Source organism: Epinephelus lanceolatus, chromosome 10 (genome assembly GCF_041903045.1).
Source record: "Epinephelus lanceolatus isolate andai-2023 chromosome 10, ASM4190304v1, whole genome shotgun sequence".
NCBI lineage: Eukaryota > Metazoa > Chordata > Actinopteri > Perciformes > Serranidae > Epinephelus > Epinephelus lanceolatus.
Window position 1 is genome coordinate 37,158,802 of NC_135743.1, and position 24,253 is coordinate 37,183,054.

Consider the following 24,253-nt stretch of genomic DNA (forward strand, 5'->3'; position numbering starts at 1 on the left):
TGGAAAATCAATACTGAGTCTTGCCACCTGCTGATGGTGAAATAGACTGAGTGAGCATTAACAGAGGTCCATGTCTCTTTTAAATCCCTTGCCTTCATACGTGCAGGCTGCAGTCTGCCTCAGCATGTTACGCTATTAACAGCCTCTTTTTTAAATGTGTTAAAATGCTGCTGGTCTGAAAGCTGTGGCTGCAGTAACAGCAGCCCACTGACTCTCATTTACATGTACACACACACACACAAAGCATAGACACACACATTCAATCGGGCGCCCAAGGACACTTTGGTAGCCACATACCCAGAAACACACTGAGAAACACACACTCACACTGCTAAAAACAAGTATCCTGCCCCCAGTCTGTCACTGGCAAGCGGCGACTACAACACTTTGTTATATCACAGGCACAACCACACACACACACACACACACACACACACACACACACATACACACACTAGTCAAAGTGCAATTCACGTCACACATTTTCTGTCTGACTCTGCATGAGCAGTTTTCTTCCCCACTGTGGGATTTGGTTTCTCCTTGTTAGAGAACAGTGCAGGAGTTGAAAGTAACAGGAAATAGCAATAACAAAAAAGCCTTCCCTCTGTCTCTCAGCAATCATTTCTTCGAAAAGAAAGATTCCCTTTTGAGACCTTTGATGGGAAACGTTAGTTCTGCAGAGAATGAGCCAGCTGAAAGTCAATATCACACGTCCTGTAATACTCCACTGGTGTCATAATAGAGAGGTCAGACCAGTTTGGTTTGAATGTGGTAATCGTGTCGTTTTACTCTTCCCCTCATGCTCAATAGGAATCCTCCTCTTCCTATCTCCTTCTGCTTCTCCCTCTCTCACTCCTTATCATATCCTCATTATCACCTTCATCCTCAGATCTCTCATCACCCATAATCTTATCGTCATCACCACCATCCTCCTCCTCCTCATCACCATTGTCCTCCTCCTCCTCTCTTTCTGCCTACTGCCATTTCCCTTTCTTCTCTCTTTTCCTCTTCCTGTCTATTGTTGCTGCTGCCATCTGTCCTTCTCTCTGCTCTTTGTATCCTTTCTTCTCCTCCTCCTCCAGTCTGGTTTCTGCCACTGAGCAGACTGTTTCCTTGCTCGCCTGTCGAGGCACACAGGCTGACAGATCAGCTGACTGACAAACTGACATCAGAGGAGATGACCAACAGGCAATGAGGAGAGGCAGAAGAGACAATGAGTGTGAGATAAGAAGGAACAAAATGGGAAAGTAAACTGACTAGGTTTGACAGCAAGTTTTTTTCTCTGTCTGTGCTTACTTAATTTTGTGTTTATCTTGTGGCCAGTAAGTGGTGTATCAGTTGATACCAATTGCTTTCATGTTTAGACCACATGAAATGTTGCCAGCATCAGCTGACAATAACATCATGCACATTTCGGGGGATTTTATTTATTGTCATCATTTCAGAAACCCATTTAACTCAGAACTTCTCTACAAAGAAACAGGGCCTGTGAGTCTTCTCTGTAGTTCCAAAACGTTAAACCTCTTTCAAGCTCTGTCACATCTATAGCTCACCCTCACATGTGTTTTCACTTTTACTGATCTTTCTTCAGGGTTAAAATAAAATACATTCCAATTCATTTCAATGAGGAACAAGATGAGATTTATTCACTTCCAATCAAAGTTACCAACTTATGCCGGCCTTACACCAAATGACTTTTCAAGCAATTTCACTGTCACAGGCAAATTTCCAATGTCAGAATAAGATTAAAAGAGTTTTGGTAGAGTTGCGGCGCACTCCTGTGATCTTAAGTGTAAATTGGTCTTAAAACTCAGTCCAATTTGTCTCAAGTCAGTCTTTTTCTCGTCTTGAAGTTCTGATGAAATCAAACATGTTTAATATTAAGTTTTTAGTCTTGGCTAATGCAAATACTGAAGTTGAAAGATGTGAACACTGTCAACAACCAATAACTGCGCTCTCTCCAGCACCAAACAGGAAACAGCAAACCGGGTAGGCACAAGAATGTGAATAAGTATCAGTTCTCTTGTTCTGTGGAGAAGAAGGAGAAACTGGTGGAGCTGTGGAGTGAACAAAAGTCTGTGTTTAATTCAACGTGTATCTAATCCACCAACCAGCACTTATTTTAGTGATAAATCTTAATTATTGAAATGGTTTACCTACGGTCATTCCTACATTCTCCTTGCGTTAAAATAGTACAGCTAACCAACGGAGACTGGTAACGAGTTGAGGCGACAAAATCCAGAATGTTAAGTTTGTGACCAAATACAGTTTATATTTATGGATTATATCGATCCTGAACTCACGACAATACTGTCGACATATGATGCCTTTTATGTGTTTTTAGAGTTATGTGTTCTTGCGGACATGTGAGGAATTTTTAACACATCATATTTTCTAAAAGGAATCTGGCATAATATTTTCCTCCAGGGGCAGGATGGGAAATAATTTCAAAAGAAATCTAGCTGTAGGCTTGCAAATAGTGACCTTGCAATGTCCTCACTCTTATAGTAAGTGACTAAATACTCACATTTTCTTTTGATGTGAGAGGACCAATCAGTAGCCAGACAGAAACATGAATGAGCATACAAAACGACCAATCGCTGATCCCAATTGTTTGCTCGGGAACTCCTACTGCTTTGTTTTTGTGTTTAAATTTGATTCAATAATAAGTCTGTTTCAGTGTCAGTGTCCTGTTTATGATGCTTCCAGTCTATACAACAGCCTACATGAGATGTTTTTGAAATAAGAACTAGATTTAGCTTCATATTGATAAGTTGATGAGCAGTTAAGTTAGCTTGACATATATTTTATGTCTCCACACTGGCGATAGCTGCAGCCAGAGACAGTATGTTTTTGGGTTGTCCATCGGTACCCTTCTTTTGAATGTGATATCTCAAGAGTGCCTTGAGGGAAATTCTTTAAATTTGGCATGAACATCCACTTAGACTCAACAACCATAGGTCGAAGGTCAAGGTCACTGTGAGCTCATCTATCTCATTTTTGTGAATGCAATATCTCAAAAACACCTCGAGGGAATTTGTTTGAATTTGGCACAAATGTTAAATTGGACTCAGCAATACACTGATTAAATTTTGGTGGTCAAAAGTCAAGGTCACTGTGACCTTACGTCTATCTCATTCTCCTGAGTGCAATATCTTATGACGGTCTTGAAGGTCTTCTCGAATTTGGCACAAACACCCAATTAGACTCAAGAATGAACTGATTAGAGTTTGGTGGTCAAAGGTAAAGGGCAAGGTCACTGTGACCTTCCATGTTTTTGGCCATAACTGAAGAATCAGACGTTTGGGTTTTTTTGTTTTTTTTGACAAAATGTCACACAAATGTCTAATAAGATAAAATTATGAAATGATGACATTTTACGTCCAAAAGGTTGAAGATCAACTTCACTGTGACATAGTAATGTTCGACAAAAACACCTCTCTGGCACTCAATGTCATAACTCAGCAAGAGAAGGGGAGACATTTGGTTAGATACTGAGTTGGTGACAGTAATCTTGGTGTCTTCTGTGCTGCCAAAGGGAAGATGTGTGTGAAGCATCCATGTTTTTACAGACATGGATGTAAGTGCAACTTAACTGGTTTGGGGAGGCATACAACTGCAGTGTTAATTCTAGTTCTTTTTTAAACACACGGATATGGAAATAGTTACCTCATGATGTCATGAATATCCAAATTTGTTTGTGATGATATCTGGCAACATCTAGCGGCTTTTCGAGCAGGCATTAGCTACTGTCCATCGAAATTAGTTGGCAACATTGCTTCTAATTGCAAATCAACCTCCTCCACCTCAGGAAGAGTGAAATCAAAAGGTTCTTTAATTTCTTTCCAGTTTGAGAGAGGGGGTGGTTTAGGGTTTTTGTGTTTTCTCTGTGACTTATTATGCAAATTATAATGAACAAAATCGAAGGACTAAATAGAAATGGCACATTTCAAAAGATTAGTTTTGTCTGTGAGGTTTTATGCTGTTAAGGTTTTATTTTTCTATGAAGAAATGGTGTTTAACAGCAGTAGAAAAACATTTTTCTAACGAATAGTGACATTTCTGTCTGTATACTGTGACCTCTCATGTCATCTAATTTAAGATGTCATATATAGTAGACCTGATTTTGTTTAATGTCGATCTTATGAGTGCATTTGTTTGCTTCCTGCTCATTTCTTCAGCCTTCACATTTAAATATCTGCTGATCAGATCTTGGCAGAACTTGCAGGAATCATTCATCTCACCACTCTGTCTGGCATTTTTAAATCACACTAATTAACCTGTGTGTGTCTGTGTTTGTAACACAGACACACACACAGCACGCATAATTCACCAGGGGAAGACAGGTTTACTGTTGCCTCGCATTTTCCGACATTTCAAAGCTTTGCTTCAAATTCATGTGACAGCTCAATGGGAGTGTTGCTGGAGAGGAAGAAAAAGAAGAGCAGCAGAGGAGATGGAAGATGGCCAGAAGATGGGAGACTAAAAGCAAAGACACAAAGTGAGAGGATGGACAGAGGGGTAAAAGAAGAGATGGGAGAGTAATAGAGAATGATAGAGCTAGAGAGGAGAGGATAGACAGAAGAGGAGATGAGACTGAAAGAGGAGGCAGAGAGAAGGCGATCAGAGTAATAGATGAGATAAAATGAAAGACAGCAAGAAGAGGAGAGGCTGGGCAAGTCACTGAGGCTTCACTAATTGCCACTCAGAAGAAGGGGAGAGGGCTCGTTCCAAAGAACGGTCATGCTGGTCTGTTCTTTGAATCGGATCTCTGTTCCTGCCTCTCTCTCCCCCCACACCCGCCACTGTCTAGACAAGAGCAGAACAAGCTGTTCTTGTTATGGGAGGAAGAGGAGAAAATGTGCAGTGTCATTAGGTCGCTCACTGCCAGCCGGGCAAATCGGAAGGACTCACTCCAGGAACGGGCCTGCAAGGTGTTTGTTGGTGTGTGTGTGTGTGTGTGTGTGTGTGTGTGTTGTTGTGTTGTATGTGCAGGTACGAGCCGTCTGTGTTTGTGTGTGTTGATTAACTGCGACAAAACACAGCACCCTCCTCCCCAACCACTCTAATGAATTTCATTAAACCGTTTCCTTCCACTTTTCCTGTGAAGGATTATTTTTCGCTTCCATCTTCCATCTATTACCTCGCCAAGGACAAGAATGCAAAAAAAGATAAGAATCCCGGCCAGAACAGTGGAGAATTTGGCTGAGATTCGATTACAGCGGTCGATTAGACCTGCGTAATGACATTAAGTAATGAGTTTGGCGCGCAAACGTCAAAGCTGATTTGTTACTATGGCAAAGACATCATTTGACTGAATATTTCAGGGGGAGTTGTGAAAATTAGTCCAATTTTCTCAGCCTCACGTACTATCCACATATGAAGCAGGACTCATTTGTGATACTAAACATGTAAAATTATTCTCTAAAGACAAATCCAAAAAAGCACTTTCTTGATTCTTTTGTTTCTGTGTTTTGCTGTACAGATGTTTTGTGGCGGTTTCATGTCATCAAGGATCTTTCCAAGTCTATCAGTTTGAAAGGCTGAGCATCCAAAATAAGCATTTGCCTGAACCAAGCATATTGTGTCTGATTACATCATCATGATTCTGTGGCCATTTTAATAGGACCACAAAAAATGATCATAGTAGATGAGTCCAGGTTCTGTCGTGCCTTCAGTTTAAACTGCTAGGGGTAAAATGAGCTGATGGGTCCCACTTAACCCCCTCTATGTGCAGTTTGTACAGATCTTCTATATGATAATACTACCTGGCTCCAGGTGAGGTGTGTGGTAATTTGTTTAAAGCCTCTGAGTTTTTCAACCACAAGTTGAGCTATGAGTACTGTTTTATCATGGATGTATAAAAGGAACTGGATACAGTGTTGGAGGCGGGCCCCCATTTATTCCTATGAAAGTTTCTCAGTGGCCCATGAAGCCATAATGGTTCAACTGCCGCCTATAAAATTACCTGGATGATCTGCACTGCTTCCACATCATTGGGCCCATAGAGGTGATGCACTAGAGACCTCTGCCAGCCGAGCCGGCTACTTCCACTTTAGTGTTCCTCTGACTTGAATAGGAATGAATTGATTTAATCTTGCATCTCTTTTAGATTTTCTAAATGTTATCGGACCAAATGGCTTAAATCCTGATAGGGGAACGAGTCATTTCACAGGGGCTGTGATGCCCCAAAAAATGTATCTACTGATTCACAGATGTATTTCTCACAATGTAAGTCTGTAGGAAAAAGTCTTTTTGGGCCACAGTGCATCATGTGACTGGCTCTGGACTTGTAATTCCAGTGTTTGGCCACTACGAAAATTGGCTTCAAAGCCCGGCACACTTTCTTGGGGCCTGGTTTTTATGTGTGGGTCCTTGTTTCGTTTGTGCAAATATGTAATGTACACATCAATTCACATCACTCCACTGATAGACCGGTGGTGGTAACTTGCTAAGAAGCAAACAAAGACAAGAAATAGTAACAAAGACATTTAACATGTTTATCAGGTAACAAAAAATACCCACAATGCTTGTGGGTGAGTAACCCTAAATATAAACATACATTTTTTTGTTTTCAACTGAAAAATCCCTTGGGTGTCTTTAATGAAATGTGCAACATGTAAGCTAAAAACTGACATACCTAAACTCAAAAGTTAAGAGATTCTGAGGTAATGATTCACGTTAAATATTTTTAGGTTGAATCAACATCATTTCATTAAACTCACTGACATATTTAAGTCAATGCAAACCATGTTGCTGGGCTGGGAAACAATTTTAAAACAATAAAAGCTTGAGGTTTGTCATCCATCAAACACTACATAGTTGTATCTCCACATTTCTGTGTTGTAAGTGCTTACCTGTTCATTGAATGCAGTTTGGGGTTCTGGGTTTGGGTCTGGACAAGAGTTAGGACCGATCAGATCCAACAGTATCAGGTCCCAATGCTGTTTTTATTCACATATCAGATATTGGACTATTGTCACTGATCATTTCATATTGGTTACCATGCAGAGAGAACCTGACATTGACACTAGGTGCTTGTCTGCCTGTCTATTCACATGGGGAGCACAATGAGTCCCCACAAATCCAAGTGGGTATGCAGGTGGAGTGTTGCTTACTATCTGAAAAGACCTTTATAACATCTAACCCAATTTAAATGAATAATAGCTTGCTTATTCCTTTCCAATCGCAGTTTAAATGTGCATGGAGAATGTCCTTCCAGCTGCACTGGGGCAGCTGCAAAGACATTAGTTAGGTATGCTAGCATCTTTAGCATGGAGGTCGAGTGGCTGCTTCAAGCCCAGAACACATTGAGTCAAGGAGAGTCCTTTTCACTGTGACGGTCCTTTCAATTGGGCAGATACTGTATGGCCTACTGTTTGTTTTATCACAGAGATGGTCTTTCAGCTCTTTAAATAGATGGTGAAAGTCACTCGTAGTGCTCTCAATAAAAGATTCAATCAAAGGCTATGCATAGTAACTATAGCAACCGCTCAACACCAGTTGTTTTTGTACTTTTACTTCACTTTGAAAACCTTTTGAGGGAGGTGTCAATTTGTCATTACGCTCTTTGAAATTCTCTTATTACTTTTGAACTCATGTAGCCTATAGAAATCTACATTAAAGGAGTTGCAGAGCAATTTACACTCGTTAAGCCTATGTACCCCACAGTTCAAATAAATTGCTTTGGAATATATTTAAATTTAATGCAAAATTGAAATGCTGTGCAAATTTTATGCGAAAAGAGCTCTCATATCAGAACCCGTATTGGTATCGGGCGATATCCAAATTCAGTATTGGATCAGAACTGAAAAAATTTGATCGGTGCATGTCTAGTCTTGACCAAGCCACCCTAATATCAACACTGACATTAGGGGAACATGTCACCAATCACTAATTGTAGGTCATTAAATTTTCATTCATTTAAGTGGGTAATAGCCTTATTGAGATTGACAACAACTGAATTATGGAGACATTGCAAACATGGTACAAAACATAAAAACACTATTAACATTGCTCCCACAAACCATTCATTGGAGGTCGTGTTTTATGTTTGTCCTCCAATGCCAACTTATTTTAGTCCAGTTTAAAAATACTGTAATGCTGGTCCACCTCTGAAACTACATGCAAATCTTACACCTTTTTCTTGAATGAGCACTGGGCAATGTCCGGAGAATCGGGTAGACACACAACAGGGGATTTTCCATGTCAGATGCATTCTCACCTACTGGAAATACTCATTGGTTATTGGGAGAGGTGGCGCCGGGGTAGAGTGCACAGGAGGCAGGACATGACGCACATTACACCGCGTTCACATAGTAATATGGTCACAAACAATTGAGTCTTAATTTGTCTATTTCAGCATCAGACCTTATTGACAGGAGTTCACAGATCTCTTCATCTCTTCAGTTGGACATTTTTATTGGCATCTTTTTATAAATGGCCCTTTGTCCTCACGGTAGGGTGTTTGTTTTCTTCTGGTTTTGGGCCAGCAGCATGATAGAAATATCATCAGTACGCCCACTCGCTTACTGTGAATTCTCCAGACCGTGAACTGCTCTAACATGGGCTCATTCTACATTACATGGACTTAATGGCAGGGAGATGGCAGGGTAAAGTCTGTTTAATGTCTCATCCAACTGATTAGTACATTTGCATTCCAGGTTACTTCAAGATAGGCTCAGGGTTGCAGTGCATATGTGAAAGGGTTTATACACTACATGAATAATGAAACTCTTAGAATTCCAATTGTCAGGATATCTCAACCTCAGTGGCTCAGATTTGACCAGAGTTGTTTTATTGTGTATCTTGCAGTATTATGGAAGTACAATACTAAATTGCTGGCGTATTCCTCCAAGGCCCTCATGTCAGCTGTTACTGTGCTTAAGCAGAGTACACTCCCACACAAAGGTTTCATTTTAGTTAGCCCATACCAGTTGACACACAAAAAGCCTGGAGTTCTGAGGCCCCTGGGATTGGTAGTCCAGCCCTACAGTCATGAGTTCCTCCCTGTTCCTCACACAGCACCTGTAAAGCCTCTTTGCTCCATAATCAATTTTTGTTTGTTAAAGGAGGATATTTTTTTTTCTTCTGTCTGCATCATAAAAAAGAGAGATCTGAGAAAACTATTTTTATCACTTAGAGGAATCCATGGGCATGACATGCAGTGTTTATAACATCACTGTTATGAACCCGCCTCCTACACTCAATTATTATTTGTTAAAGTCTGTGTAAGTCTTAATTACATAAATGAATGTGTTGGCAGTGACAAATTAGAGCTCATTTAAACTGTGAAATTTTGTGACTTTACTTAATTTAAAGTTTTAGTGAAGTGTAGGTAGTGGTGTTTGTTCAGTAGTGGTTCAGGAGGAAATGACAGCCACCACAATATGAAGTATTAAAGTAAGTACACAGCTACCTAATGGGTTGTTATTCAGGCTACAGCATAATTGTATAGTTCACCCACAGTTCACACACTTAATTATTAAACACTCTGACTGGTATTCACTGACTGTAATTTTTGAAAAGTGACTGTGAAAAACTCAGTATCACCTTCCAGAAACAATGATGAGGTTACTGTCAGTAGTTCACACACCTGTCAACAGTTTTCAGTTGGAACTGTTATTTAAAGGTAAGATCACCGCTGCAAACGGCTGACAGTTTGGGCTGTGGATTTTCCTCAGTCACCAGGGGTCTCATTTATAACCACTGTGTACGCATGAAACAAGGTCTGAAAGGGGTGTACACCACTTCCTATGTAAAGGTTTTGATCTATGAAAACAAACTTGATGGGAGATCGAGCATACCTGTAGAGCAACTCAGACCCATGCATACGAACATTTTGGAGACAGGAGAAATTGGCGACGCAGATGGTGAGGTGGTCAACTGAAGCCAGATTGTAGAAATTACATGTGAGAGGCATCATTATACATATAATCAGAGTTGGGTATAACGCGTTACAAAGTAACACGTTTGAGTACTTTGATTACTTTTTGCAGTAACGAGTAACCTAACGCGTTAGTTTGCTGTTTGAGTAATCAAATACTTAAGTACATTTTCAAACAAGACATCAGTTACTTCCGTTACTTTTAGAACGCTGGTCCTTCAGCTCCGAAACAGCAACGGCTGTCGTTTGGTTCTAGTAACGGAGATAATGTTAAACCTGTCAGCCTGAAAGAAGCCACGGAGCTTGTGGCTCGCTACGTGGTAGAAGAAATGCTGCCGTTGTCTATGGTGGAGTCTAAATAGGTGGAGTAGGACTGGTACTCACCAATTATCCCTGGTCGTCTTTCACGGTGTGTGTGTGATGTCATAGGGTTATTCTTGTCCTGTTTTTATTACTTTCACTATTATTTGAGTCAGAACTGTGTCTGTTCATGTGCCAGCTGACATGTTGTTGTAGTCACCTAAAAGCATCAGCAGATGGCAGGAACTACATTTCAAGTGCCATATGTAAACTGTCAAGCTATTGTATCTTCCACAGGAAGTTCTGACAGATGTTTCAGAATAAAAGCCTATTTAGAAAATGGAGGGATTCAGGGATTTAATTTGAAACAAGTGTTGAGTTTGAAATGACGCTGCGATATGTTAACTTTACAAAGACAACGGAGCGGATAAAAAGTAAATATATAAAGACACAGAGGGATTAATAAATAATGGACCGTCTATAATGTAGTTTGTTTCAAATGAAGCTGGGAGCCTCTGCAGTTGTGGTGAGTAAAAGCCCCGCCGCTATTTGTTAATGTTATTACTTTATGTCCGACCGTGAGGATGTACCATTGTTTGCTAGCTTGATGCTAGTGACAGTAACGTTAACTCAGCGGGTTGACAAAGTGCCTCTGCCGTTTCACACCATCATTTCCCCCTTTTACTCTGTGTGGTAACATCCCTAGAGGAAATATTAAAAACGCTGGGGTGTTGTTGTCATACAGTTGTCTACAACAGCAGATCATTCTGTGTTTCTACTGGTCAAAGTGACGGCTGTGATGGGAGAACTGGATCTCAGTGAAGGGCAGGTGGTCCATAACTTTAATTTTGTAGACAGAAAAATGTAGGCTTAGCGCCCTGTGGTCCATTGCCCAATAGGAAATGTAGAATACTCAAAAGTACTTTAAAAATGCTTGAGTTACTTTTCTCAGGGAGTAACGCAGTGGAGTAACTGGTTACTTTTTTAAAAAGTAACGCAGTAACGTACTTTGATTACTTTTAAAGTAACCCTTACCCAACACTGCATATAATATGTCTCTCATATATCTCTCTTATTTTGCCTCATGTCACACACTACCTATAGATCCACTTTATCATAAACATTCAGTCCAGCCATTTTATCTGTGCTTGTGCTGGTGAGCTATTACTTTTCCATAAGCGCCTCTCAGTTGTAAAAATTATGAACTAGCTCAAAACTCAGATCAAATTCTGCTCAATATTTCATCAGCGCTGTCTCACCATCACATTCCCACCTCCAGAGCACAGAGCAGAGAGGTAGACTGTATGCTGCTGACTCTCGTGGTCAGCAGCTGTTGAAATATACACATCAGATAGCATTAAATAATTGACAGTGTCAACACTGTTCAATAATACCTTCTAATGTGTGCTTATATCAAATACAACTTAAGTATTCATTTCATTATTGATCCTAATTATAATGCAGGCTGCCAGATCACAGGAACAAACGTGAATATATAAAGAAGGAAACTGTGTTCAACTATCAAACTTTCACCTTCAAATTAAATGTCAGGATCGAGAATACCACAGATTATCACACTCATTTTGGAAAGGTGTGAAGCAATCACTCTGATTGCTGTTTACATATACGTAAATACTGCAGTGACACTCTTTTGGTGCACACCATTTTCAGCTTTTTTCAGCACATATGTTTTTAGTATGGATCCTATGCAGTGTTTTAAAAGTGAGACCAATGGTCATTGCTTCTGGAAAAGCAATCCTGTTGAGGGGTCGTTCTTTGATACTGTAGAAAACCACAAACTAAATTCCATTTACCTCCACTGTATTGGGATGGAGACAAAGTCTCAGCAACAGATATTTCAGACTCTCTGGAAGTAAAATGCAGGCTCTCTTCATGGCTAGATGTGACATGGGGTAGAATAAAATACTATATTTTTGGGTTTTTTTATTTTGGTGAACAGGTCCTTTAAGTTCTTAATCAGTTCCCAAAAGCTAATATATAATTAAATTTTAAATCTATTTGCATGACTGAGGCTGAGAGTGACATAACAGCCAGACAGTAGACATGACACATCACAAAAAGCCACATTAGCATTCAAGTTACAATATTGTTTCTCCTCAGGTTCACAGCTTTAGTCTGATTTACTCACAAAAATCTCTCTGAACAGTGAGTGTGCTCTTTCTGTCCAGCTGCCAGAATACAGAAGCGAGACACTCTGAGTTGATAAAAATGTGAATATGCTGATCTGAGACATCTTCAATTATTGCCGTGCACTCACAGCAGTAAGCTTAACGAGCCGCAGAGGGCTTAGTGGACTTTGTTGCCCCAGGTTTAACCTGAGAGGAAGACTGCAGGCACTACTCTGGGCTAAAAAATGTATTTTCACCCTTTTTTGCATGAATTAAAAACAAAAAGTGGTTAAATCAATAATTTTATTTGCTGTTAATGATGCTAGAATTAAACATTAATCAAAGAAGGCAGTATACAATACATCCTATATTATCCATCCTAGAGTATCACATCTCCAGGATGGCCTGTTAAAAAAGGATCAAAATTCATGTAGCACAACCAGAGATATAATCTGTTTTCTTTTCTGCCTATGTCACCCACAATGCAACTCACTGCATCAGTCACAGATTCGATGTGTGTTAAGCTAGTAGTGGCTAATGTAGTCTTAAACTGCTACTGTAGCACCAGATTCTGTGACACAGTACCAGACTACTACTATGTTGGGTGGTTAGGGGCTGGGGCATGGAATCTGATGGCTCACAAAATTCAGTGAAACAGCTAGCATCAAGTAGAGATTTGGAGCAGTCTACAGAAGTCTGCCTGACTTCCTCCTAACTCCACACCCCCAGATTTTTATGTCACCATGCTGGTGATAGCCACAGCCAGAGGCATAATGTTTTCAGGCAGAGGCCAGAGGCATAATGTTTTCTGTCTGTCCATCTCATTCTAGTGAATGCGATATCTCAAGAACGCCTCAAGGGAATTTCTTCAAATTTGGCACAAACATCTACTTGGACTCAACAAGGAGCTGATTAGGAGGTCACAGATAAAAGGTCATGGTCAGGGTTACCTCATCTGTCTCTGTCATCTGAGCACAATATCTCAAAAAGTCCTTGAGGGAATTTCCTCAAATTTGGTACAAATGTCTGCTTGGACTCAAGAATTAAGCTATTAGAATATGGTGGTCAAAGGTCAAAGGTTAAGGTCACTGTGACCTCAGAAAACATGTTTTTGGCTCAAATAACTGAAAATTCACATGCTAATTATGACAATATTTAACACAAATGTATAATAGGATAAAATGATGAAATTATGACATTTTATACCCAAGAGGTCAAAGGTCAGCTTCACTGTAGCATCATAATGTTCTGCAAAAACACTTTTCTGGCCATTATTCAATGTCATATGTGAGGAACAGAACATTTGGGCAAATACTGAATTAGTGATGCTAATCTCAGGTGTCCACCTTGAAACGGCTGATTGTATAGGGAAGATGTGTGTGAAGCATTCATGTTTTCACAGACATGGATGTAAACTGTAAGTGCACAGAGGCATTCACCCAGGAGGTGGTAATTCTAGTTTTCATTGGCAAACTTGTGGTCTTCAAATCCAACAGCTGCGCCAAAATGACCCAAGTGATATCACTTGCCAAGACTTATCAGCCATCACACAGCTCCCTCTGGAGCCACAAAAGGCTTCACAGATTTTACACACTAAAGTCTGGGGTTGGGGTACAACTGCATATGTGAAAAAGTTGTATGTGCTGTAAGGGGCTGTACACATGCCGCGTTTTTGCGCCCTCAGATTCATTGTTTTAAATGTCGATGCACATCAGGCACACTCAAATGCCAGAGCGACGTTGTTGCGGTGGGAACACGTCCCTGAGCGCCTGTTTTTCAGGGCGTGACAGCTGCGTCTTGAGGTCAACAGAGATCAACTTTTGGAGCGCAGCAGCGCGCACTGCATGTCATGTGACAGGGAACAACCAATCACAACTGACAGATATCTTTCCCTTCATCCGTAAATACCAGTCTGTGATAAACATGGAGAAGAAGTTGATCATTTTAGTGCAGGGCTGCCAGAGCTTTACATCTGTGCCACAGATAATAGGCCTACACACAACCAGCACCTGGAGGAAGATCAGCTCTGCGCTCAGGATTTTCAGGTAAATTGGCTATCATACGGTGCTTGTTGAGGTTGCTTAGCAACTTCAGAAGTAGCCTGCTGCCACACTCTTGAAAGCTGGCACAGGAAAGGCACAAGAGTAGCACCCAGTGCCTGACCTCGCATTTTCCAGGCGGTTTAAGACATGGCATGTGTACGGCCCCTAAGTTGCCTTTTGTGTCCTCAGAGGGAGCTGCATGAGGTCTTTTTTATTGTTATAGGGGATGTCACTTGATTCAGCCTTGGTTGGAGCTGAAGACAAGTTTGAAAATGAAAACAATCTTAGGGTGTGGATGTTGAAAGAGGTGAGCTTACTAGACCTCTGAGCCCGCACCTCATCTCTGCTGCAGGCTAGTGGCTGAAGGCTACATTAGCCGGTAGCTGCTGTTAGCACAAGACACCAGAATCTCTCACTGAACTGTCTGTAGTCAAGTTCTGTTGTGAGTGATGTAAGTGCAGATTAAGAAGAAGACATTATCTCCAGGTCCGTTGCATCAATTTTGATCATTTAGTTTTTAAAATTGTGAGTCTTCTGTGAGTCCCACAAAAAGTGCAATGCTAAATCAGGTGAGTGTTCTTCTGCAGTTGCATTTCTGATATAGGCTATCTCCAAAGACCTTTTTTCACTTTTTTAAAGAATATATAACTGTGTGAGTAACTCTTTGTCATTCAAGTTCCATGTATTTTCTCATCTGTGCAGAGACTCTCTGGAGTCGTGGTGGGCTCAGTGTGAGTGTAGCTCTCAGAGAATGGCTACACCAAACCACACACATCATACTCCAGGGCATACTAACGTGGCCTTGCTTTCCAGTGCATCAAACACTTTGTTGTTGTTATTTTCGCTTATTATGATTAAAGTTCAGCATGATTATTTATTCCCTCCAGAATATATATTTTTCACTTTCACATTTATAGGTTTGAGGTGTTTTTTGTTTTTTTTTCACCAGATAGTGCTAATCAGGCATATTAATATTTAGGGGGAAAGAAGCGTTTTGGTAATAACCGTGACAGAAGCACATTATGGTTCGGGGCTGAGGCACATCAAAGGCCCGTTTGAAAAAGCTGTTTATTTATTTGTTGTTTTGAACGAGAAACCACTTTTTGTCTGACCTTGTTTCTGTGTGAACTCAACACATTAACTCTGCTTTGTGTTTGAGCTTACAGGTAAAAAAAAAAAAAAACAAAAAACATTTCACATGACCTTGCACATTCTGAAGCGTAGATAACGGGAAGAACTGCACATAACAGCCCGGCATTTGAGCATTTTGATGTCTGTGCAGTTTATCAGTGCTATTACACATTAGAGTGTGCCTGCATGCACTACTATTGCAGTGACACTGGTGAGCATGTGTGGGCGTGCTTTTTAAAAATAATACTGAACACCTCTTGTAAACATGTATTTTCATCAAAATGGTGATTTTTTTCAATTCTTTCCGTTATTTGATTTTTTTAGGCTTCACAACTTTGTACAACACAGTTCTACATCTCTCCAGAGTTTCAGCTGCAGAAATAAAGGAGCACATCAGTCAGTTGTATCATTTGTTATGTGACACTTTTGAGCAGTAATATAGCAGCAAGCCACTTGCTATGTAAAGATATAGTGGAGTAATGGCATCCTGAGCAGTCACACTCCCTGTGTGGTAGGTTGTGGTAACTGGTCCATTCATGCCTGCATGTTAGTGCATGTGATTACCTGTGAGTGTGTCCCATAGGGCTGTAGTCTCCTGGTCAACTAGTCGATTATTTGGTCGCTTTGCTCTCGTCCGACCAAATTCTCATTGGTCAAATAATCGCTGTGTTACTTTCATAAGGAGAAGTGCTAACATTACATCAATAGCTTTCCAGGATTAATCCATTATTTCCTGCGGCGGGGGGACAGGCTAAGTTACCTGTGAAAATGGGGGTGTTTTCAAAACACCCCCGTTGTTGACAGAAAGTTGAACTCGCCCACCCTCACGCTCAGCATCGTGGTGACGCAGACCTCCTGTCTGTTTCTGTATACTGAAACCATTTCCCCCAGTGGAAACGAAGCTTGTATTTACTTGTATTTAACAGATAAGAAAAAATAAATTGTGAAGACAGTAAAGCCTCCACTAAAATAGCATTTTAAGTCGTGTGTGTGATTTATCCTTCAGGGATTTATACTTAGGGATTTATCCTGGCTTCATATGAGCAGAGGAAATCTCCGCTCGTCGCCAGGCTAATTTATACAGTGTAAAATGCCATAGGCTGACGCTAATAACGTTAGCATGTTGTATTTGCTTGGAAAACGTGTTTAGTATAAGACAGTTGTTTTGTCAGTGAATCTTGTGAGTTGTAATGGAGCCAAATTATGTACCGTTACCTTTGTTACATGTTGCTATTGTCCCTGGTTTTATATGAGAAGAGAAAAAGATCGCTAGACGCTAGCCTAATTTATACAATGTAAAATGTCTTAGACTTTTGCTAATAACGTTAGCATGTTGTATTGGTGGGGGAAATGTGTCCAGATAAAGACAAGTGTTTGTCTGTCAGTTCTGCGATTTATAGTGAAGCCAGTTTGCGTACTTGTGTTTGAAATTGTCTCTATTAAGCCATGTTTAATGTGTGTTTTGAATCAATTATATAAATAAAGTTTGATTTGAACTAAACTTTACAGCACTTAACACAGCTGACTAGTGTTTTGGAGGTTGTAACTGCAGAGTGACACAGTACAGGGGCAGAAATCCCGGGGGGGACAGGGGGGACAGGGGGGACATGACTCCCCCTTCAGTAAAGCTGTACCCCCCGAGAATCATTTGAGACACAATTAATAATTTTTGAAAAATGCAGTAGTATTTATTGAAAGCACAATGTAAGCGGTGCTCATTATAATCGCACAATAATGTGCTATTTAAATCTTAAAAGATTTAGTCCCCCCCTCCCATTCCTAGTAGTGTTATATCCCACACTCTTTCCAACGGGCGGGGCTGCTTGGCAGCAGTAGCAGCGTATGGCTGGAACCGCTGCCCACATCGCGCATCGCAGGGTAAGATGTTCACTCACACAGACACAGTTTAACTTAGGCTACACATGTTACAACACATCCCATTTACTGTTACAAGAAGCCCCAGGCCCAGGCTGATAATATAAACTGTCTGCAACATTTCTCCTGCAATGTTCAAAAGCCTACTCAATTACGAGTGCTGCTAAGCTAAAAGCTAATGATTAAGCTCAGAGTTTAGTAATAGAGAGGACAGGAGAGAAAGAAGAGGGAGAGGACAGGACAAGAGCAGTCAGTGGCGAAGCAATGGCTACCTGTCTGTAGGCTCTCCACCTGTCAGTGAGACAAACATGAATGACATGCAGACGAGGAGCGGTCATTACGCGCGACTATTATGCACAGTTGTGGCGGAGCAGCTCATATGGGTACCTGTCTGTAGGCTCTCCACCTGTCAGTGAGACAAACATCAAAGACGTGCAGACAAGGAGCGGTCATTACGCACAACTATTACGCACGGTTGTGAGGTGCGCAGCAGCAGATCTCACAACACACTGTTTATAAACCAGTTTACCAGTTTAATTGCAGGAAATGTTTAGTTTTAGTTTTAGTTTAGTTAGTATAGACATTCACTCTGCCTGTTGGAGAGATAGAGAGAAGATTAAAGCGTCAAATTGCGGTAAAAGATGCTGTATAAAAGACAGGCTACAGCTTTTTTTCCTTGTCCCCCCGCCCCCCTGGAATTATTCTCTAAAATTTTACTGTTTATTGTCCCCCCAACTATGAAATGGGATTTTTCGCCCCTGGACACAGACACACCACCACAGAAGTAAAAATAACGTGCAGATTTTGTTTCCCCCCACGACTAATCGATTAGTTGAAGATTATGTGTGACTTTAGTCGACCAAGATTTTCTTTGGTTGACTACAGCCCTAGTGCCCCAATGGCTAGCTAATCGCAGCTGCTCTGCACTGCGCTCATGGCAGTTACCATAGGCAGAATGGCGTCATCGTAGAAGCCCCCCACCCCTACATAAAGGTGTGGATTATCTGGTACCGAAAACAAAGGTCTTACGAGTATCATCTGAGTAAAATGTGTCAGTATCCGAAAATTCTCTGGGTAACTGTGTTCAGTCTCTCACTCTTCACTTTAGAAAATGATCTGAAGCTCAATTCTCACATTGTTCTGTAAATCGTTTTCTTAGGCCCCGATCACACAGAAAAAGTTTGCAGGTTGCAAAACGTGAGGCACACCACACTGCCTTTTTTTTTTTTTAAATTATATTGAATGCCACTTGTAAAAAAAAAAAAAAAAAGTTGCTCCTTTTTATTGTTGCCAGGCAATCACGCTTTTACACTAACCTTATCGTGTAATCAGTCTACCAGTTTGTTTGTTTTTCCACAGTAATTAGTATCTACTTCCTAAAATGTTGAGGCAGAGGGTACTTGCTGTATCTCTGGTTTAGGGTGAGAGGCTGTCAGCAAATAGTTTGTTGGGCACAGAGAAACAGAGACCTGTGTTGGAACATGAGACCCTAAAAAATAGGGTGGATCACAGGGCAGTACCACCAGTTGGTCCAGGAGCTTCGCCTCAATGATGGCCATTTCCAGGCATATTTTGGGATGACTCAGGGGCAGTTTGACAACCTGCTGTCTATCATTGTGCTCTATAGCTCTGGGTATCCAGCAACTGCTACCACCAGTTTCTCCTCCATTGCTTATCAACTGTAAACTTGTTGTCGTGACCACCACAGAAGGCCTGCCTCTCAAATCATCCGATTGGACGATGGGAAAAAAGATGATGGAAAAAGACATGACGTGGGGCGCAGAAACGCAAGGCACCTCACATTGAAAAACTGCAAGCAAATAACTTCATTCTTTTTAAAAACGGCTACAAAAAGGTGCCTTCAGCTGCTATAACTCTTTCTGTGTGATTGGGGCCTAATTCTTAACATCAAGCTACATCAATTTCAGGTTTGAATTAGAACTTCCAGTCAGACCACACCATTTCTGGGTTTAACTCCACCCATTCCTGACTTAAACTCCACCCACCTCCGGTTAAAACCCCACCCATTCCAAGTACAGATATGAATTCAGATTTAGTTGGCTGCGCAGATACAAATAATGGTGTACTCCCTCATCCCTAACTGTAAACTCAGTTCCAGCTCAGACTTTGAATCATAAATGCTCTGAATGTAACATACAGCTCCTGTAAAAGCAATGATGACATACAGTACAGACCTTGAATAAACGAAACATTTTGCTTTGTTAGGCTGGAATGTTGAACAACAAGTACGATAGTTGCTTCAACCCTGGTGTTCAGACATTGAACGCAGCTCTATTCAGCAAACTTAACAATTGCAATAGTTGTGCTAAGAAATGTTTCTTCTCTTTCTCCTTGTCCCGCTACCCTCCCTTCCCCGGCTGTACAGAGTGCAAGTTCCACTGCACCAATGGGAATTGTTTGCGTCTGGGCTCGCTGATCTGCAACCAGCTGAATAACTGTGGGGACAACAGCGATGAGGAGAACTGCCCTGTGGTCACCCAGCACCCTCCACCGGGCATCTTCAACTGTGAGTGCTGCAGGGTGCTCTACCTCTGTGCCTCCCTCTCTGTACCTCGCACCATCACACAGCACAGATATATACTGATTCACATTTCTTTCCTCATTCATTCTCCTCCTTGTCTGTCCTCTCTGCTGCTTTCAGTTTTGTTTCTCCCTGGGGTGTCTTTGTTAATCCCCACTGAGCATATATGCTGCGGGTGGGCGTGGTACTGCAAACCAGCTTTCAATTGAGTATAATGAGTTTTATAGGATCAAACTTTTGTGGCATGTAGATTCAAAAAGTAGTGAACTCCTGCACATCATCAGCACCAAACAGACTAATGAAGCTACATTTTGATCATAAACCTTCATCGGGCATTAAACAAACAACACAATAACCATTACTTTTATAACAGCCGCAGGCTATAGAGTCACGAAAGGAGTCGGATCACAGGAACATTTGAAAAGATTTGAGACGTTCAATAGTACAATTAAAATCTATGATGAGGAAAAAACAGGGGAAAGGTAGTACAAAAATAAGTTAAACTGATGCGAAATGTTAAAAAAGGTTTTCAGCACTCAGTCATGTCCTCATTAGAATGAATTGGCCTATGCACATGTGTGCAAAGACAGTCCTAACCAGAAGAAGGGCAGCAATGGTCACAGAACAGATAAGCTTCCACTTTATCATATGTAGCAATTTTAAACTGACCGATGTGTCGTTTGTGTCCTACTACGCTGGGTGTACATAAATCCATTAATACTAAAAAAAGGAGAACACATTTTCTTTTTGTATACTTCACATAACAACAAATAATTTTTGTCCATCTTCTGTCCTGTTAGCACCACCTAGGATGGTGACATGTTACCCAGGTCAGATTATGTGATGATTGGATAAATGAAGACTTCAGTCGAGTTTCAGATGTATCACATCTCACATGTATTCCCAGTCAAGTCCAAATTATACTGTACGCATCTGCATGTTCTGGAGGATCTGAGTGAAGCAAATGTCTTCATCTGACCCTGTTTGTGAGGGTCCACAGGAACTGTCCTCCTCGTGCATCCTCCTTCTGTATGGGACTTGTTTGACTATTTCTGTAGACAAACGTGCAAGCATGTCTGTGTATATATTCACCCAATATAGTAAAAACAGAGCCATATGCACGCTTGCTGTCTGTGCCTGTTTAAGAGTATGTCCAGTCCTGAAGTAACTGTTTTAAACCCTCAAAACCTCCCATATGGAGGGGGTCAGGGTGGATATATGGACATTCAGAGTGTTGCACTCTGATGCCATGGACTGTAGTTTGCATTCTGTCTCTACCTGACAGGACCTGACCTGTCTACCAACAGTCACAATGGTTTCTTTTAACCCTGACTGCAGCCTTCCCTTCACTCCAGCCCCATTTCCACCAATCACGTTTGGTATGGTACCTTTGGAACCAAAAGTAACCCTTCAGACATGGTACCTTTACCCTAGGTGGGCTTAGTATCTCTACTGCAAACAGTACCCTTAAATGTAGGTGGGTCTGTTGTCACTCACTGCTCCATCCAGCACTCACTGTATTTCCTCATTACTGGTGACAGAGATGGAAGCCTGCACCTCGTTTATCGTCCACAGAACTAGGCTGCACGCAGACATTTTCAGAACAAAAAAAAAACAGGCTGCAATGAGAGTCTGTCTCCACAGGATATTTAAAAAGGCAAGCTCGGGGGTTTAGTGTTGCCGGAGACCTCGGGTATGACGCTCCATGATGCTCAGAGTGAGGATTAGAATATACCAAAAATGGGGGCAGAACTTAATGGTTCAATTGGTACCATCCACAACTTTTCACAGTGGAAATGGAAAAGAAAGAGTAGAATCAAAAACCACTCATGGGTTTACTGTGGGTCTACAGGTGTGCATTCGATTTTATACTCTTCTGTAGCATGTACATTCAAAATTAACACATGCACTTTGTATCTATCCTTTGTTTAATAATAATAATTTGGTACTTATTATCAGTCTAATTAAACTTCTAGTTTGAAGAAATCTGAGCATAATGTCATTTAATATTATGAATATGCAGTGAGAGCCTCATACAGTCCTTGGAAGTAAACACACCATAAACTGCCATAGGGAAGGACTCCTATAGAGGCAGTAAAGGATTTATTTCATATCCATCTGAAACAACTTCCTTCTCAAGTTTTTCCACCTTTCCATTTCAGTGCAGGTTTTGTTTGAATCTCTTTGCTTCTTTCATAAGCACCCCTCCACCCCTCCGCCAACCACCTCCTCTTACCTCCCGCTGAGCAGCACTGTCCAGGGAACGAGATGAGAGTGTTCCCTCGACTCGCCACGATCAATGGAAACAGAGAGAGACAGAGAGAGAGAGGGAGAGACGGTGAGAGAGATAGAGAGAGAGGGAGAGGGTGAAGGACACCAATGGGCTCCGATGGCTGTCTGCCAGGCCACTTTGATGTGCTGCAGCGTTCTCTTTCAACAACTTTTAGGAGGAGAGGGAAAACTTTTTACAGCAGCACTTTCATCCTTGGCTCTGTGTGTGTCTGTGTGTGTGTATGTGTGTGTGTGTTTGTGTCTGGTGGGTTCCTTACCTTCCCCTCCATCCCTCCCTCACCTCCCTACCTCAGATGCGCTTCACCTCTCAAACCCACCAACCTTGTTGTTTTGTAAATTTATCTGGCCTTTTTTTCTCTTTCTGCCTGCCCTTCTTTTCCTCCACAAGGCAATAAGAACAACCTTTTTTATTATTATTTTCGGAGGGACGGGCGGGGTTCCGGGGGCACTCATTTCCAATGGATAGAATCCTGAGCCGGGTACTTAAAATATTTAGCTGTCTAGAGCGAATGTTAATGTAAGTGTCTGCAGCCGGCGTTATGGGAAAGCTGTACAATGATTGTAATTTTCTGAGCCGGTGCACATTTTCTAGTGATGCCTGAGAGACAGTGAGGGAGGAAGGGAAAAAGAGAGGGATGGGTGGATGGAGAGAAGGGAGAGAGGAAAAAGAAGAAGAAAGGTCGAGATTGCCAAAAAAGAGTGGCGGGGGATTGGGAAGAGTGCAGACGGACTAAGAGGGAGAGAAAAGAGGGAGATGGAAGTGAGACAGAGGGCCAGACGGAGATGAGGAGGAAGATGGAGAGAGAGAGAAGGAAAGAGAGAGAGGGGGGGATGAGGAGGAGAAAAAGAGGAAGAGGACAGGGACATAGAAAATGTTTCTGTGGTAATGGAGTTTGCCATCTTGTTGTAGCCGCTGGCTGTTGCCGTGGCAGTGGCAGACAGATGGATCATGAATACTGTCTAGACACACTGCAGCCTGACACACTGCATCCCCCCCCACCACCCTACACACACACACACACACACACAAAAACACACACCTCCTAATCTAGGGCCGCTGAACTGGCTTCCCTAAATGCAATGCAGTGCTTATTAATGTTATTAATTACAACTGTGTGTTTCCTGGTGAAATGTCTGCTGGGAAAAGCATCTGTATTGAATCCAATAAAAAACAGTAAGCCTCATCCAAAACATTTTTGACCATTGCAGCTTGTTTTAAAGCCAGACTGTTTAACTTTTTAAAGAAGAAAAAACACCCTCTTCTGCTTTCAAATGCAAAGATGAATTATTGAGACATAAAACACACCTTTGCTCAATACAATACATTCAGGCAGTGGTGTAATGTAACAGAACAATAATACTTTGTTACAATACTTAAGTATTAAGAATTGAGTTCTTATATTTCTGTCACCTTTCATTTTTATTCCACCACATTTCCCAAATTAAGTGTGTATCTTTATTCCAAAAAGGGGGTTAAATACTTCGAATAGAAGTATTTAACCCCAGTTTCTATGCATTTCTATGCCCTAAGGTTAGATGATTGATTAATTAAACAAGGGCAAGTGCAAAAAGCGGCCTGGGTTCATTTTAAACCTATGGCCCCTTGCTGCGTGTCATCCCGCCACGCCACCCCACACCCTCCCATACTTCATGTCTATCTTTAGCTGTACTATCAGTAAAAGGGACAATGCCCAAAAAACTAGGTCTACTGGCAGCGCAGGCGGAGCACAGCCGGTGTAGTGGCAGTTTGGCTGACCGGCGGACAGTGCGCACACGTCACCAAAACCTCACAGGCAGGTCTCCAGAATGTCAGGTACATTAACAATGCAGTAAATACCCACAAAACCAGTATTCAATGCAACTATCTGCAATCAGCACGTAAATGTATCTCTATATCGACTGTCCCGTCACATCTGATGTCAGATCAAAGGGGATTGGCACCGTTTGGCACCGTTTGGCACCGTTTCGCACGCGTAATGGAAACCCAACCTGATTTGATTAACACAGCTGCAAACTAATGAGTTCACATCCCTCTCAGCCAACCACAAACAGCCAC

The 24,253-nt window shown here is 41.4% G+C and overlaps 1 protein-coding gene across 1 annotated transcript in view; it reads left to right on the top strand.

The window, feature by feature from the left end:
* The window catches only part of LOC117266082 (low-density lipoprotein receptor class A domain-containing protein 4-like), a 274,585-nt gene that overhangs the window by 124,832 nt on the left and 125,500 nt on the right, over positions 1-24,253 (top strand). The window contains exon 3 of the mRNA XM_033641031.2: positions 19,750-19,890. Coding sequence (XP_033496922.1) covers positions 19,750-19,890 — 141 coding nt within the window. The remainder of the gene's footprint in view (positions 1-19,749; positions 19,891-24,253) is intronic.